At 35.7% G+C, this 15,226-nt stretch overlaps 1 protein-coding gene across 6 annotated transcripts in view; it reads left to right on the top strand.

Moving 5' to 3' along the window:
- The window catches only part of ADAMTS6 (ADAM metallopeptidase with thrombospondin type 1 motif 6), a 290,379-nt gene that overhangs the window by 161,515 nt on the left and 113,638 nt on the right, over positions 1 to 15,226 (top strand). For all 6 annotated transcript variants that reach the window (XR_005724833.1, XR_005724832.1, XR_005724834.1 and 3 more), the window contains exon 12: positions 13,535 to 13,642. Coding sequence is in view for 2 of the 6 variants with exons in the window: in XM_040262604.1 (XP_040118538.1) it covers positions 13,535 to 13,642 (108 nt within the window). In the remaining 4 variants the exon portion in view is untranslated. The remainder of the gene's footprint in view (positions 1 to 13,534; positions 13,643 to 15,226) is intronic.

Genomic DNA, 15,226 nt, shown 5'->3' with positions numbered 1-15,226 from the left:
CAAAGAGTCATACACGACTGAGCAACTAACACTTTCACTTGCTTCTTAGAAGTATTTTTTAAACCATTTAATAATTTTTAATCCCTTTAGATTGATAGTTATTTAATCTGAATTTCTAGGCTAGTTTTTTGTGTATATGTATGTGTGTGTATTTGATGTATATATATAATACACATAGAACTATAAATATATATATATATATATGGCTTTTTTAACCTTTTTAGGATCTCTTGCACTTAAATTACACATATAACAGGATTAATCTATTTAAAGCTGAAATAAGGGTACATTATTCTCTTTCTTCAAATGGCTACTAAACACCTGGAGCCAGGCCACCAGGTCACCATATGTTGGTTTTCATTTTCCTTTGGGTGATACAATGATAAGTAACCTTTCTAATCACCGATGCTCTTTCTTGACCTCTTTAGTGCTCTGCTCTCCCCCTTGGCCATTAGGATCCTTTATTGCAAACAGCTGTTGAGATATGTTACCAATAGGATAATGAGGACAAAGAGAATGTTTCATATCCAGAACCAGGGACCCAAGATGTCATAGGGTTAGGATTTCACAAGGGCAGAAAATTTGTGTATGTCTCTTAATTGATCTTTCCATCCATGGGATTCTCCAGGCAAGAATACTGGAGTGGGTTGCCATTTCCTTCTCCAGGGGAATCTTCCCGACCCAGGGATCAAACCCAGGTCTCCCGCATTGCGGACAGACACTTTAACCTCTGAGCCACCAGGGAAGCCAATTGATCTTTAGAGTTGTTTTAAAAATTAAAAACAAAAACCATCTAGCAGTAAAAAGGTCATTTTCTCTTCTTATACTGTTTTAATTTCTTAATGACATAATAATTATGAAATGGTATTGTGTTTTTATAATATCCCTTTCCCCTATTGGAGAAAGAAATGGCAACCTACCTCAGTATTCTTGGTTCTCAAAGAGCTGGGCACAACTGAGTGACTTAACTTTCACTTTCCCCCATGTCAGCTGCTAATTTTAATTTTCTCAGGTAAATCAAAGGGCCTTTCTTCCCCCCCACCTTTTTTAGCATCATTTAACAGCTATACTTACTTGAAAAGGATGGTAACACTAGGAAAGATAATCCTAATGTCTTTGACTATAAAATAACCAATTATTCTATTCTGATCAAAGGAGCACAAGTTCAGTCCTTTACAAAGTTATTTTCTTGATATCAGCTAAATTATTTTTCATTAGATGATTACTTTAAAACTCTATGTATTTTTAATTATGATTTATACTTGAAAATATTTTTATTGTTATTAATATTTGCAAACTTCCTTCATTTGAAAAATCAAATGGAATAGAAATCTTGGAGTTGATATTAAAATTTTAGATAAGTTTTGAAGAGTATGTTAACAGTATCTTTAATTACATTAGAGATGTACATTCTATGTACATGATGATGTTACATTCAGAAGTTCCAATAATAAGAATGTATAAGTTGATGCTTAAACTCATACTTTGAAAGTGAAAGGGTTAGTCACTCAGTTGTGTCCAACTCTGTGCGACCCTATCTATGGACTGTAGCCTACCAAGCTCTGGTCTATGGGATTCTCCAGGCAATAATACTGGAGTGGCTTGCCCTTCCCTTCTCCAGGGGGGGTCTTCCCAACCCAGGAATCAAACCGAGATCTCCCACATTGCACGCAGATTCTTTACCATCTGAGCCACCCAGGAAGCCCTCAAGCTCATATATTGAATGAATATATTATGAATTCGTACATAATAATATTCTTAATATAAATTTATTTTAATTGGAGGCTAATTAATATTAAGTTGAGGTATCTTCCTTTAAAATACAGGTAAAGTGTAGGATTATGATTATGTCCATAATGGACATTATGAATATTGAGTGGGGTTTTGTATGATGTTGTTGTAAGTAAACCTTTACTAATCAGCATTAATTGACCAGTCACTTTATTCAGTTTTGATACGCTTAAAAGAAACTGAAAAGTAGCTTAATTGTGTGGAGATATTTTAGGTACTGATATTAGGCAATTGATTGAAATCTAGGTTTAGGTAGGATTGAAGCAATTGCTAAGTCTGTCTGAGCTTGTTTCTCACACTTTCTAATAGATTGTCATGATGAAATAAGAAACAGATATGAGGATACCTAGCACAGTAGTTGCCAGTATACTGTGAAAAAGTATTAGTTTCTTTCTTTTTTCATGCCTACAACATTGCTGCTAAGAAGTTATTTAGTGTATGCTGCAGTATCTCCAATGATTAGGAAATTATGATTGTTCAGGTCTGACTTTTGGAAGATTTTTCTGTACATTAAATAGATCTGCATAGTCTCCAGGTTTTTTTAAAAACTTTTTTTCCCAGTTTTATTGAAACATAATTGGCATAGATCACTGTATAAGTTTACAGTGTACAGCATGATGATTTGATTTACATATGTTGTGAAATAATTACTATAATATGTTTTAGCTAGCATCTGTCATCTCACATGAGTGTCCCCGGTGATTCAGCATTAAAGAATCTGCAATGCAGGAGATTGAGGAGATGTAGGTTCAATTCCTGCATCGAGAAGATACCCTGGAGGAGGGCATGGCAAGCCACTCCAGTATTCTTGCCTGGAGAATCCCATGGACAGAGGAGCCCAGTGGGCTACAGTCCACAGGGTTGCAAAGATTTGAACGTGACTGAAGTGACTTGAGTATGCATGCATGCATCATCTCATATGGGCTTCCCAGATGGCTCACTGGTAAAGAATCCTCCAGCCAGTGCAGGAGACATGGGTTTGACCCCTGGTTTGGAAAATCCCCTGGAGAATGAAATGACAACCCATTCCAGTATTCTTGCCTGGGAAATCCCATGGACAGAGGAGCCTGGCAGGCTCTAGTACATGTGGTCACAAAAGGATTAGACACGACTTAGCGGCTAAAACAACAATCATCTCATGTAGATAAAATGAACAGAAAGATTTGTTCCCTTGTGATGAGAACTTTTAGAATCTACTTTTTTTTTTTTAAGTTTTTTTTTTTTTAATGTGGACCATTTTTAAAGTCCTTATGAAATTTGTAACAGTATTGCTTCTGTTGTTTATGTTCTGCTTTTGGGGCCCATGAGGCATGTGGGATCTTAGCTTCTCCACCAAGGATTAAATCTGTACCCCCTGTATTGGAAATTGAATTCTTAACCACCAGGAAAGTTCCTTAGGATCTACTCTTTCAACAAATTTCCTGTGTATCTTCTACCTTTTATCCATTAGTTGAACTGACTTCTAAGTCAGCATGCATATTTTATCTCCAATCCTGTATGTAACTTTTTTTTTTAAAGTCATGTTTCAAAAACATGATTTAGAGTAAACAATCACTTCTTCAGGTGTGATAAGTAGTAGATAAGAAAACATAAAATAGTAGATAAGTAAAACTAACAAAGGGCTTCTCAGGTTGCGCTAGGGTTAAACAACCTGCCTGCCAATGCAGTAGATGCAATTTGAGATGTGATTTGATCACTGGTCAGGAAGATCCCCTGGAGGAGGACACGAGAACCCACTCCAGTATAATTGCCTGGAGAATCCCATGGACAGAGTCGCCTGGCTGGCTGTGATTCATAGCGTTGTAAAGAATCAGACATGACTGAAGTGACTTAACATGCACGCACACAAAACTAACAAAATATAATTAAATATTATTTTAGTTTCAGCATGTACTTCTCTAATGAGGAGGGGCACAGGTAAAATTGATATATTGTGTGATGATGCCAGTATAATGCATAAATCTTGTTTCTTCACTTAGATTGTTTCTAAGTGCATTAATGGTATGAAGCTATCAGGCAAATTTTCTTACAAAGAGAAAAATCTGTAGCAGTAACATTAGATTCTTAGAAACATTTGAAATTCCTATAGAATGGCCTCTTTACTGGACATTTACAAGATAACTTGGTAGCTTGATTTCCAAAACTAAGATGATGAAGTCATTAGGGCAAGTGAAGAATCTGTGAAGATGCATTCATTTGTTTTATTTTTAAAACATTGATAGAAACTGTATCCAGAAGCCACTTAGTAATTTTTATGACACTGATTTCTGTCAGAGGTAAAGACCTACATCTCTAAAAAGGAAGTATCACAATCAACAGACTTGAAGCCTACAAAAGATCAACTGATGTGGAAAATATGGAAAGAGATTAAGAGACATGGGATAGAATGAGAAGGTCCAATTTAAGTTGAATAGGAAATTCTAGAAGAAAGAATGGAGAAGAAGTATATTAAAAGATTTAATGACTAAACTAGTAATTTCTCCAAAACAAAGAAAGATATAAATCCTCAAAGCATAGATAAATAAAAAGAACACATAGTTAAGGTGGTGAGACTGCTCTAAAGCAAAGACAAAGAGAACTCTTGAAAGCAACTAGAAAGACTTTATCACAGAGAAGCAGCAATTAGACTGACAAGTGATTTTTCATCAGCCTCTATAAAATCCAGGTGTCAATGAACTTAATATCTTCAAATGCAGAAGTAAGATAAACAGCGCCTAGGACTCTATATTTGACTAAAATATTACTTTTGAAATGAAACTAAAAGATATTTTCAGACAAATAAGAATGAGTCTCTTGCTATTTTCGGATTCAGTTCAGTCACTCAGTCATGTCTGACTTTTTGTGACCCCATGAACCACAGCACGCCAGGCCTCCCTGTCCATCACCAACTCTCAGAGTCCACCCAAACCCATGTCCATTGAGTCAGTGATGCCATCCAACCATCTCATCTTCTGCCATTGCCTTCTCCTGCCCTCAATCTTTCCCAGCATCAGGGTCTTTTTCAATGAATCAGCTTTTCGCATGAGGTGGCCAAAGTATTGGAGTTTCAGCCTCAGCATCAGTCCTTCCAGTGAACACCCAGGACTGATCTCCTTTAGAATGGACTGGTTGGATCTCCTTGCAGTCCAAGGGACTCTCAAGAGTCTTCTCCAACACCACAGTTCAAAAGCATCAATTCTTCAGTGCTCAGCTTTCTTTATAGTCCAACTCTCACATCCATACATGACCACTGGCAAAACCATAGCCTTGACTAGACAGACCTTTCTTGACGAAGAGATGTCTCTGCTTTTTAATATGCTGTCTAGGTTGATCATAACTTTCCTTCCAAGGAATAGGCATCTTTTAATTTCATGGCTGCAATCACCATCTGCAGTGATTATGGAACCCAAAAAAATAAAGTCAGCCACTGTTTCCCCATCTATTTGCCATGAAGTGATGGGACTGGATGCCATGATCTTCATTTTCTGAATGTTGAGCTTTAAGCTAACTTTTTCACTCTCTTCTTTCACTTTCATCAAGAGGTTTTTAGTTCTTCTTCACTTTCTGCCATAAGGGTCATGTCATCTGCATATATGAGATTATTGATATTTCTCCCGGCTATCTTAATTCCAGCTTATGCTTCTTCCAGCCCAGCGTTTCTCATGATGTACTCTGCATATAAGTTAAATAAGCAGGGTGACAGTATACAGCCTTGACATACTCCTTTTCCTATTTGGAACCAGTCTGCTGTTCCATGTCCAGTTCTAACTGTTGCTTCCTGACCTGCATACAGGTTTCTTAAGAGGCAGGTCAGGTGGTCTGGTATTCCCATCTCTTAAAGAATTTTCCACAGTTTATTGTGATCCACACAGTCAAAGGCTTTGGCATAGTCAATAAAGCAGAAATAGATGTTTTTCTGGAATTCTCTTGCTTTTTCAGTGATCCAGAGGATGTTGGCAATTTGATTTCTGGTTCCGGTGCCTTTTCTAAAACCAGCTTAAACATCTGGAACTTCACAGTTCATGTATTGCTGAAGCCTGGCTTGGAGAATTTTGAGCATTACTTTACTAGCATGTGAGATGACTGCAATTGTGCAGTAGTTTGAGCATTCTTTGGCATTGCCTTTCTTTGGAATTGGAATGAAAACTGACCTTTTCCAGTCCTGTGGCCACTGTTGAGTTTTCCAAATTTGTTGGCATATTGAGTGCAGCACTTTCACAGCATCATCTTTCAGGATTTGAAATAGCTCAACTGGAATTCCGTCACCTCCACTAGCTTTGTTCATAGTGGTGCTTCCTAAGGCCCACTTGACTTCACATTCCAGGATGTCTGACTCTAGGTGAGTGATCACACCATTGTGATTATCTGATCGTGAAGATGTTTTTTGTACAATTCTTCTGTGTATTCTTGCCACCTCTTCTTAATATCTTCTGCTTCTGTTAGGTCCATACCATTTCTGTCCTTTATTGAGCCCATCTCTGCATGAAATGTTCCCTTGGAATCTCTAATTTTCTTGAAGAGATCTCTTGTCTTTCCCAGTCTATTGTTTTCCTCTATTTCTCTGCACTGATCGCTGATGAAGGCTTTCTTATCTCTCCTTGCTATTCTTTGGAACTCTGCATTCAAATGGGTATATCTTTCCTTTTCTCCTTTGCTTTTCGCTCTCGTCTTTTCACAGCTACTGGTAGGGCCTCCTCAGACAGCCATTTTGCTTTCTTGCATTTATTTTTCTTGGGGATGGTCTTGATCCCCGTCTCCTGTACAATGTCCCGAACCTCCGTCCATAGTTCGTCAGGCACTCTATCAGATCTAGACCCTTAAATCTATTTCTCACTTCCACTGCATAATCATAAGGGATTTGATTTAGGTCATACCTGAATGGTCTAGTGGTTTTCCCTGCTTTCTTCAATTTCAGTCTGAATTTGGCAATAAGGAGTTCATGATCTGAGCCACAGTCAGCTCCCGGTCTTGTTTTTGCTGACTGTATAGAGCTTCTCCATATTTGGCTGCAAAGAATATAATCAATCTGATTTCATTGTTGACCATCTGGTGATGTCCATGTGCAGTCTTCTCTTGTGTTGTTAGAAGAGGGTGTTTGCTATGATCAGTGTGTCCTCTTCACAGAACTCTATTAGCCTTTGCCCTGCTTCATTCTGTACTCCAAGGCCAAATTTGCCTATTACTCCAGGTGTTTCTTGACTTCCTACTTTTGCATTCCAGTCCCCTGTAATGAAAAGGACATCTTTTTTGGCTGTTATCTCTAGAAGGTCTTGTAGGTCTTCATTAAACCGTTCAACTTCAGCTTCTTCAGCATTACTGGTCAGGGCATAGACTTGGATTACCGTACTATTGAATGGTTTGCAAACTTGGAAAAGAACAGAGGTCATTCTGTCATTTTTGAGATTGCATCCAAGTACTGCATTTCGGACTCTTTTGTTGTCTAAATGATGGCTACTCCACTTCTTCTAAGGGATTCCTGCCCACAGTAGTAGATATAATGGTCATCTGAGTTATATTCACCCCAGTTTATCTTAGTTTGCTAATTCCTAGAATGTTGACATTCACTGTTGCCATCTCCTATTTGACCACTTTCAACTTGCTATTTTAACTACTAAAGAATGTATGCTGGAAGAAAGAAGTTGAATTCAGAAGATAGTGGTGGGCTATAAGAAACATTGGTTATTAAAGGCATTGGTAAACACATAGCTATATCTAAACACACATTTGGTTAATGAGGGGGGGTCACAAAGTTAGATTTTTGGATGCTAAGAAAAATTTTCTCCAAAAGTTAACACACCAACATAGGGGTGCTAACTCACATTTGCCAACTAGAAACATTTTTATAAAGATTGCATAAACATACATACCTTGCACTGAGAAATTTTACAGTCTTTTTTGAAACTTAGAAAGTAAAAATAGTAAAAATTAATAAATAAGGACAGTTCATTAAAATTAAAAATTAGTGAAAAATCTAACCATATTGATAGCATTCTTCTAATTTCTTTAAGACTTTATCACAGAGCATTACCAATTCATGGCAGTTGGGTTACATGTCTAATTATATCCTACCTTCTCCTGTTTCTCATGAATTCTAAGTGATAGTATTATTTTTTCATAACACTACCTATATTATTACCTGGTGAATAGTGGATGCTCAACAAATATTCTTGAATGAATGGGAAATAACCTGTTATTTGTTTTACCATGCAATTCTCCTAACTGGTTAAAAGTTGATCCTATGAGGTTAGAAATACCATTTCTAATTTTCAGTGTAATATAACAGAAAGTTCCCTTAATGAAGATTGTTGAGGACTTCTCTCTCCTTTAATTTCAAGGGCAAACATTAAGACCCAAGTTTCTCCTAGAGAGCCTTCTCAAATGAATTATAGGTTTACTGAAGGAAATTGATTGCTGTAAGAAATAGGCAATTATTTATTAGTTCATAGAGGTTGTGAAACTAATCTTAAAAAATTCTTAACTTATCCTATGAAGAATAACGTGTATGTGAAAGAGAACTGTGTTCTTCTAGAGCTAAGCTGGTGGGTAATCAAAAAAAAAGTCATCAGTGCCTCTCACTTACTGTACTGTGTTGTTCATTGTTCAGTCACCCAGTCGTATTCTATACTCTATCACCTTATATATTTTATTTAGGGAAATTAACCCACCTACTATGATTGTTATACAATTTCTCCAAGAGTAAAAATGTTTCAGTATTCATTTAATTTAGTTAGAGGTTGGGACCTACCTTTTGATGCTTATTCAGCAATTGATATACATATGCAATTGGAACTGATATTCATATGCAAATATATCAACCATGGTGTAGGATTCCATTTAGAGAAAAAAGGGTATTTCTGAAAGTGTGAAGTTGTTCTCAATTCTTTCAGAAAATGTACCTCTTGCTCTCTCAGTAAGAAATAAAATTTCCTTTTTTTTTTTTTTCTTCCAAGACAGTATTTTTTATCTTGGTATTTTTAATTCGGATTTCAAAATCTTTCTTATTCAAGCTGATATTTTAGATGAGAAGTCTATTTGAAAACTCTGCAGAGTCTCCTCCAAGACTAGTTTAAGATCTTGAGAGTTTCCCCATACGTGGATTTCTTGTCCCATACTTTAAATAGCAATATGTGAGGAGTTAATACCTAGCAGATTTAAATTCCCAGGAGCCCACTAAAATAATAAAATCTTTTTTTAAGAGTGGGAATCAAACTTTCAAAATGTGTTATTCCTTGAAGCCATATCAGTGCTTTATCAGAGGACTGTATTGTAGAATCTTGAGATTAAATTTTTGGAAAGAATATCTTAAGGACTTGCCATTTTAAGGTAGAGGTTTTCAGGAAACTTTTGGAAAATATCAGTAGAGTTTCTATAACTTGACTAAATAGTGTGTTTTCCTAATAAATACTATGAATATTGTCCTTTACAATGATAGGATTTTCTTTGCATAGTTCTGTCTAAAGAAACTTTAGGCTTCTTTTCTTCTGTCTAAAGTAAGATTTAGACCTAATGAAAATGTTAGTTGTGTCCGACTCTTTGTGATCCCATGGACTATAGCCCGCCAGACTCCTCTATCCATGGAATTCTCCAAGCAAGAATACTGCAGTGGGTAGCCATTCCCTTCTCCAGGGGATCTTCCCAACCCAGGGATCGAACCTAGGTAGATTCCTTACTGCTGGAAGAGTCTTTACTGTCCGAGCCACCAGAGAAGCTCTTATACCTAATAAAAATAATAAAATATCAAGAATATGGTCAAGAATTATAACATTGTTAGTAATTTCTCAATCATTATCCTAACGGTGCTTTTCTGTTTTTGTGAATATATTTCTCTTTGAATATGAGTATTTTTGATATATGATATAATATTTTAAGAGCGTAAAATATTATTCCTACTGCCTTTAAATAAACTAAGAGAATATATTTAGGAACATATAGTAAAAAAAACCATCTCTTGTAGAAAAGGAAGAATAAATTAGTACAAATATCTTTCTCTTTAAACAGAAACTGAAACTTTGAAAGAAAGAAGAATTTGTAATATGTTGGATTGTAGGACAGGAAAGTTTTATCTTTATATTATGATTCACAGCACATGTTTTTCTTTTCTGGGGTTTTAATTTTCTTCTGGCTCAATAATTCTCCACATGGGATTTAAAGCAGATAAATTAGGTATAATAGATGAATTTTTTAGCATATTTTAAAAGTCTAATATAAATTTTGTTTCTTTCTCTGCCTGGTGGAGTGAAACACCTTAAAGTGGAGCCCCAAAAGATCCTTCCTTTTTGCTATGTTTTGTGGGGCATCTCTGTTTGTAGCAATGATTAACTAGTGAATTCATTGTGTTACCATTGTATTTCTGAATTGTGTTTATGTGGCAAAAATTGTTTTTAAAAAGTTTTAATTAAGATACAGTTGACAAATAGCATAATATTAGTTTCAGGTGTACAACATAATGATTCAATATTTGTATATATTGAAAAATTATCATGACAATAAATATAGTTAATATATATCACCGTAAACATTTACAGTTTTTTTTCTTGTGATATGTGGCATAAGTTCTTACATTTATACTTTGAGAATAAAAGAGCATTTGGGGAATAATAGCAATAGAATTGAATGTTGCATATAAATGTATCTTTACACTCCAGATTAATATGTTCTTACTGCAAATTTATATATTATAGATATTATTTCCAGTTTAAATTGAAAACTTTCTATGTCACTAATGATGTCAGTTTGTTGTTGTTGCTCAGTCATGTCCGACTCTTTGCAATCCCATGGATTGCAGCAGGCTAGGCTTCCTTGTTCTTCACCATCTCCTGGAGTTTGCTAAAACTCGTGTCCGTTGATTTAGAAATACCGTCCAACCATCTGATCTTCTGTCGTCCATTCTCCTCCTGCCTTGAGTCTTTCCCAGCATCAAGATCTTTTCCAATGAGTTGGCTCTACACATCAGGTGGCCTAACTATTGGAGCTTCAGCATCAGGCATTCCAATTAATATTCAGGGTTGATTTCCTTTGGATTGACTGGTTTGATCTCCTGGCTGTCCAAGGCACTCTTAAGAGTCTTCTCCAACACCACAGTTCAAAGGTATCAATTCTTCAGCACTCTCCCTTTTTTATTGTCCAGCTCTCACATCTGTACATGACTGCTGGAAAAACGATAGCTTTGACTATACGAATCTTTGTAGGCAAACTAATGTCTTTGCCTTTTAATACACTGTCTAGGTTTGTCCCAGCTTTTCTTCCATGAAGCAAGCGTCTTTTAATTTTATGGCTGCAGTCACCATCCACAGTGATTTTGGAGCCCAAGAAAATAAAGTCCGCCACTGTTTCCACTGTTTCCCCATCTTTTTGCCTTGAAGTGATGAGACCAGATGCCATGATCTTGGGTTTTGAATGTTGAGTTTTAAGCCAGCTTTTTCACACTCCTCTTTCATCTTCATCAAGAAACTCTTTAGTTCCTCTTTGCTTTCTGCCATATGGGTGGTGTCATCTGCATATCTGAGGTTATTGATGTTTCTACTGGCAATCTTGATTCCAGCTTATGCTTCCAGCCCAGCATTTCTCATGATGTACTCTGCATATAAGTTAAATAATCAGGGTGACAATATATAGCCTTGACATACTCCTTTCCCAATTTGGAACCAGTCCATTGTTCATGTCCAGTTCTGTTTCTTCTTGACCTGCATACTGGTTTCTCAGGAGGTAGGTCAGGTGGTCTGGTATTCCCATCTCTTTAAGAATTTTCCACAGTTTGTTGTGATCTACAAAGTCAAAGGCTTTAGCATAATCAATGAAACAGAAGTAGATGTTTTTCTGGAATTCTCTAGCTTTTTCTGTGATCCAACAAATATTGGCAATTTGATCTCTGATTCCTCTGCCTTTTGTAAACTCATCTTGAATGTCTGGAAGTTCTTGGTTCACGTACTTTGAAGCCTAGTGTGGAGGATTATGAGCGTTACTTTGTTAATGTGTGAAATGAGTGCAATTATGCAATAGTTTGAACATTCTTTGGTGTTGCCCTTTTTTGGGATTGGAATGAAAACTGACCTTTTCGAGTCCTGTGGCGACTGCTGAGTTTTCTAAATTTGATGGCATATTGAGTGCAGCACTTCAACAGCATCATCTTTTAGATTTGAAATAGCTCAGCTGGAATTTCATTATCTTCATTAGCTTTGTTTGTAATGATGCTTCCTAAGGCCCTTTGACTTCACATTCCAGGATGTCTGGCTCTAGGTGAGTGATCACACCATCATGATCTTCTGGGTCATTAATATCTTTTTTGTATAGTTCTTGTGTGTATTCTTGCCCCCTCTTCTTAATATCTTCTACTTTTGTTAGGTCCATACTGTCTCTGTCCTTCATTGTTCCCATCTTTGCATGGACTGTTCCATTGGTTTCTCTAATTTTCTTGGAGAGCTCTCTAGTCTTTCCCATTCTATTATATTCCTTTATTTCTTTGCATTATTCACTTAAAAACACTTTCTTATCTCTCCTTACTATTCTCTGGAACCCTGCATTCAGATGTGTATATGTTTCCCTTTCTCCTTTGCCTTTCACTTCTCTTCTTTTCTCAGTTATTTGTAAGGCCTCCTTACACAACCATTTTGCCTTTTTTGCATTTCTTTTCTTAGGGATGCTTTTGAACACTGCCTCTTGCTAGTTAGTGAGCATATATTAAAAACACCTAAAATTTTTCAGTATTTTCTCCAAAGTAATCTTTTTTGGCCATTCGTTTCCAACATTTTATTTTGGTATATGTTGGACAGCTTATTTTAAAACCTGATAGATTAATATGTGCACGCGTACTCAGTCACTTCAGTTGTGTCTGACTCTTTGCAACTCCATGGACTGTAGCCTTCCAGGCTCCTCTGCCCATGGAATTCTGCAGTCAAGAATCCTGGAGTGGGTTGCCATACCCTTCTCCAGGAGATCTTCCTGGCCCAAGGATTGAACCCATAGCTACCGCGTCTCCTGCATTGCAGGCAGATTCCTTACCCACTGAGCCACCTCGGATGTGTGAACAAAATGAGATATTTTAAATTGCCAGCATTACAGTTAAATGTAATTCTCCTGTGCTGCAGTGGGGTAGTGAAAATTCATAATCAAGAAGATAGAACAGCTCCAAATAACATCTGAAATATATCAGTTATGGAAATGACACATAAATAGCAGCACTTGTTCAAAACCAAATTTCCCTTTCATGAAAGTGGGCTACATAACTGCAAATAACATTGCTAGATTGTTCTTTTGGCATACAATAATTTTAGAAATCATTCCCTGTACATTCCCGTAGTCTCTCTTTTTAAAAAATACTGTTTATTAGAATATTTCATTAAGTCTAGGAAATTACCTACTCAGCAACTCTATTAGTTTGAGAGTTTGTGCTATCATATGTTTTGGGGAGTAATAAACATATGCGTCCTTTCCACATATTCTTTCCTTCTCACTACTCTATATTAATAGAATTTGTGTACATTATTTTAAAAAGAGTCTGACTAAAATGAAGATATACTTAAAAATGAAGATATACTTTATCTATTGAAAAAAGAATTATGAAGACAAATATTAAAAATTAATCTGTGAAACGGGTAACCTACCTTCTAAAAGGACCTCCTCTAAAATCCTCATCTCTGATGCTTCAGTACCAGCAAGAGACAAGTAATGCTTAATATGGTTTATATACTGTGGGTATTTTTTATGGACAAGTGGATATGATTTTAGTCTCTACTTCTGATCAACTTGCTTTTGCCTTCTTTCCTAGGAAGTGTGTAGAGAGCTCTGGTGTCTCAGCAAAAGCAACCGCTGTGTCACCAACAGTATTCCCGCAGCTGAGGGAACACTCTGTCAAACTGGGAATATTGAAAAGGGGGTAAGCTCAAAAGATTCATTAGCTTTTAACATGTAGACTAAACTGACAAATTTCTGGTTTTGATATTCAGCCACTAGAAAATCATGCATACTAATTAAAGTGTGCTTGAGAAGATAGTAATTTTCTAGCCTAATGAATTATCTTGATATCTGCAAATATGCATTGTTCAGGAAAGTATAGTGAGTATTTTCTGAGTCAGTTTCATCTTTCTATATGTATATGTTTGAGCTGTATGTGCACAAAAAAAGCCCAACAGCAGTCTTATTTAATAGAGTCTATTTAGTCATATGGCTTTTTTTTGCAACAATTTCCAAGAAAATTATGTGATCCTAAAATAGTCTAATGAGTCATTTTTAAATTGTAATATGAAAGATCTAATAATAGAAGAATAATTTATTGAGCATAGAAATGATTGCTGAGTAATTTTTAGTATCATCAGCCTAGTTTTCAAAAACCATAATTATTAGGAATTGTTTAAACAGATAAGAATATTTTAGGTTATTCTTGAAATTCTTTAGGAATTGCTATATATGTGATTCTAAAATTTATTGCTGTGGACTGAGTTTACAACAGTAACTACACTGTCATCTGTTCTCAGTTCTGACTTCTTCCATGTTAGATGGGCTAGTTTCAACAAAGATTATAGTGAATTTCAGCTTGCAATCTGAGGTTTAAATAAAAAGAATGAAAGCTTTTAGGCAGCTGTCACAGTTTATTAATCCTTGCTGATAGCTTCATTCAGGACTCATGACCTAGTGCCATGTTGATGGTTTTTCCATGCTGAGTTTGAAAATGTTGGTAAATTATGCTAAATGTATAAATTGATAGGGTCATTTTTTTAAAGATTAAGAATCTTTTTTTGAAACTTTTGTAAGTAGCCAATAAAAATACAGAGACCTTCACACACTACCAAAAATGCTTTCTGTTTTTTCATAGATGTAATAGGAATATTAGGACCACATTCTTGAAACAACAGTCTAGGTTTATTCTGGAACCAACAATTCTTGTCAATGACAAGTAGCAATTTACATCGATCTGTACTTAGAAGAAATACACAACAGTAAAGGGAAAGTCACAGTGAGAATCTGTTTCTTTATTTGCCGTTGACTGATTATTATTCTTGTGATCTACACCAGCAGCTCACTGTTTCTATTTGCCTGTAATAATACTATCACTAGACCTGATAATCTCTTTTTATTTTACTTTAATTTTTAACCCAAAGCATGAAGAACTCATTTTTTTAAACACTTAAGAGCTCTCCTGAAAAAATCTGTAAATTATATGATCACTCTAATTAGGTAAATCACAAGTAGTGGCTATCTGAAAACCCAACTCAGTCATCTTTATGGTAAACACAGTTAATATCTCATAATTTGTGCTTAACAGCAGGGCTCTAAAATATCATATTTTAAAGCTTATGTGCATATAATTGATAGAGATGTTATTTACATATACATTACAGTTTTGAAGGCTACTTTAAAAAAATGTTCTAAATAATATCAAAGCTAACAATATTGAATTTAAATTTAGATTAGCAAATAGAAGGGAAATATAATTATTTCCAAGCATAAGTAAGAATAAGCA

This window comes from Oryx dammah, unplaced genomic scaffold (assembly GCF_014754425.2).
Source record: "Oryx dammah isolate SB20612 unplaced genomic scaffold, SCBI_Odam_1.1 HiC_scaffold_20, whole genome shotgun sequence".
NCBI lineage: Eukaryota > Metazoa > Chordata > Mammalia > Artiodactyla > Bovidae > Oryx > Oryx dammah.
This window is presented reverse-complemented; position numbering and strand designations above follow the sequence as displayed.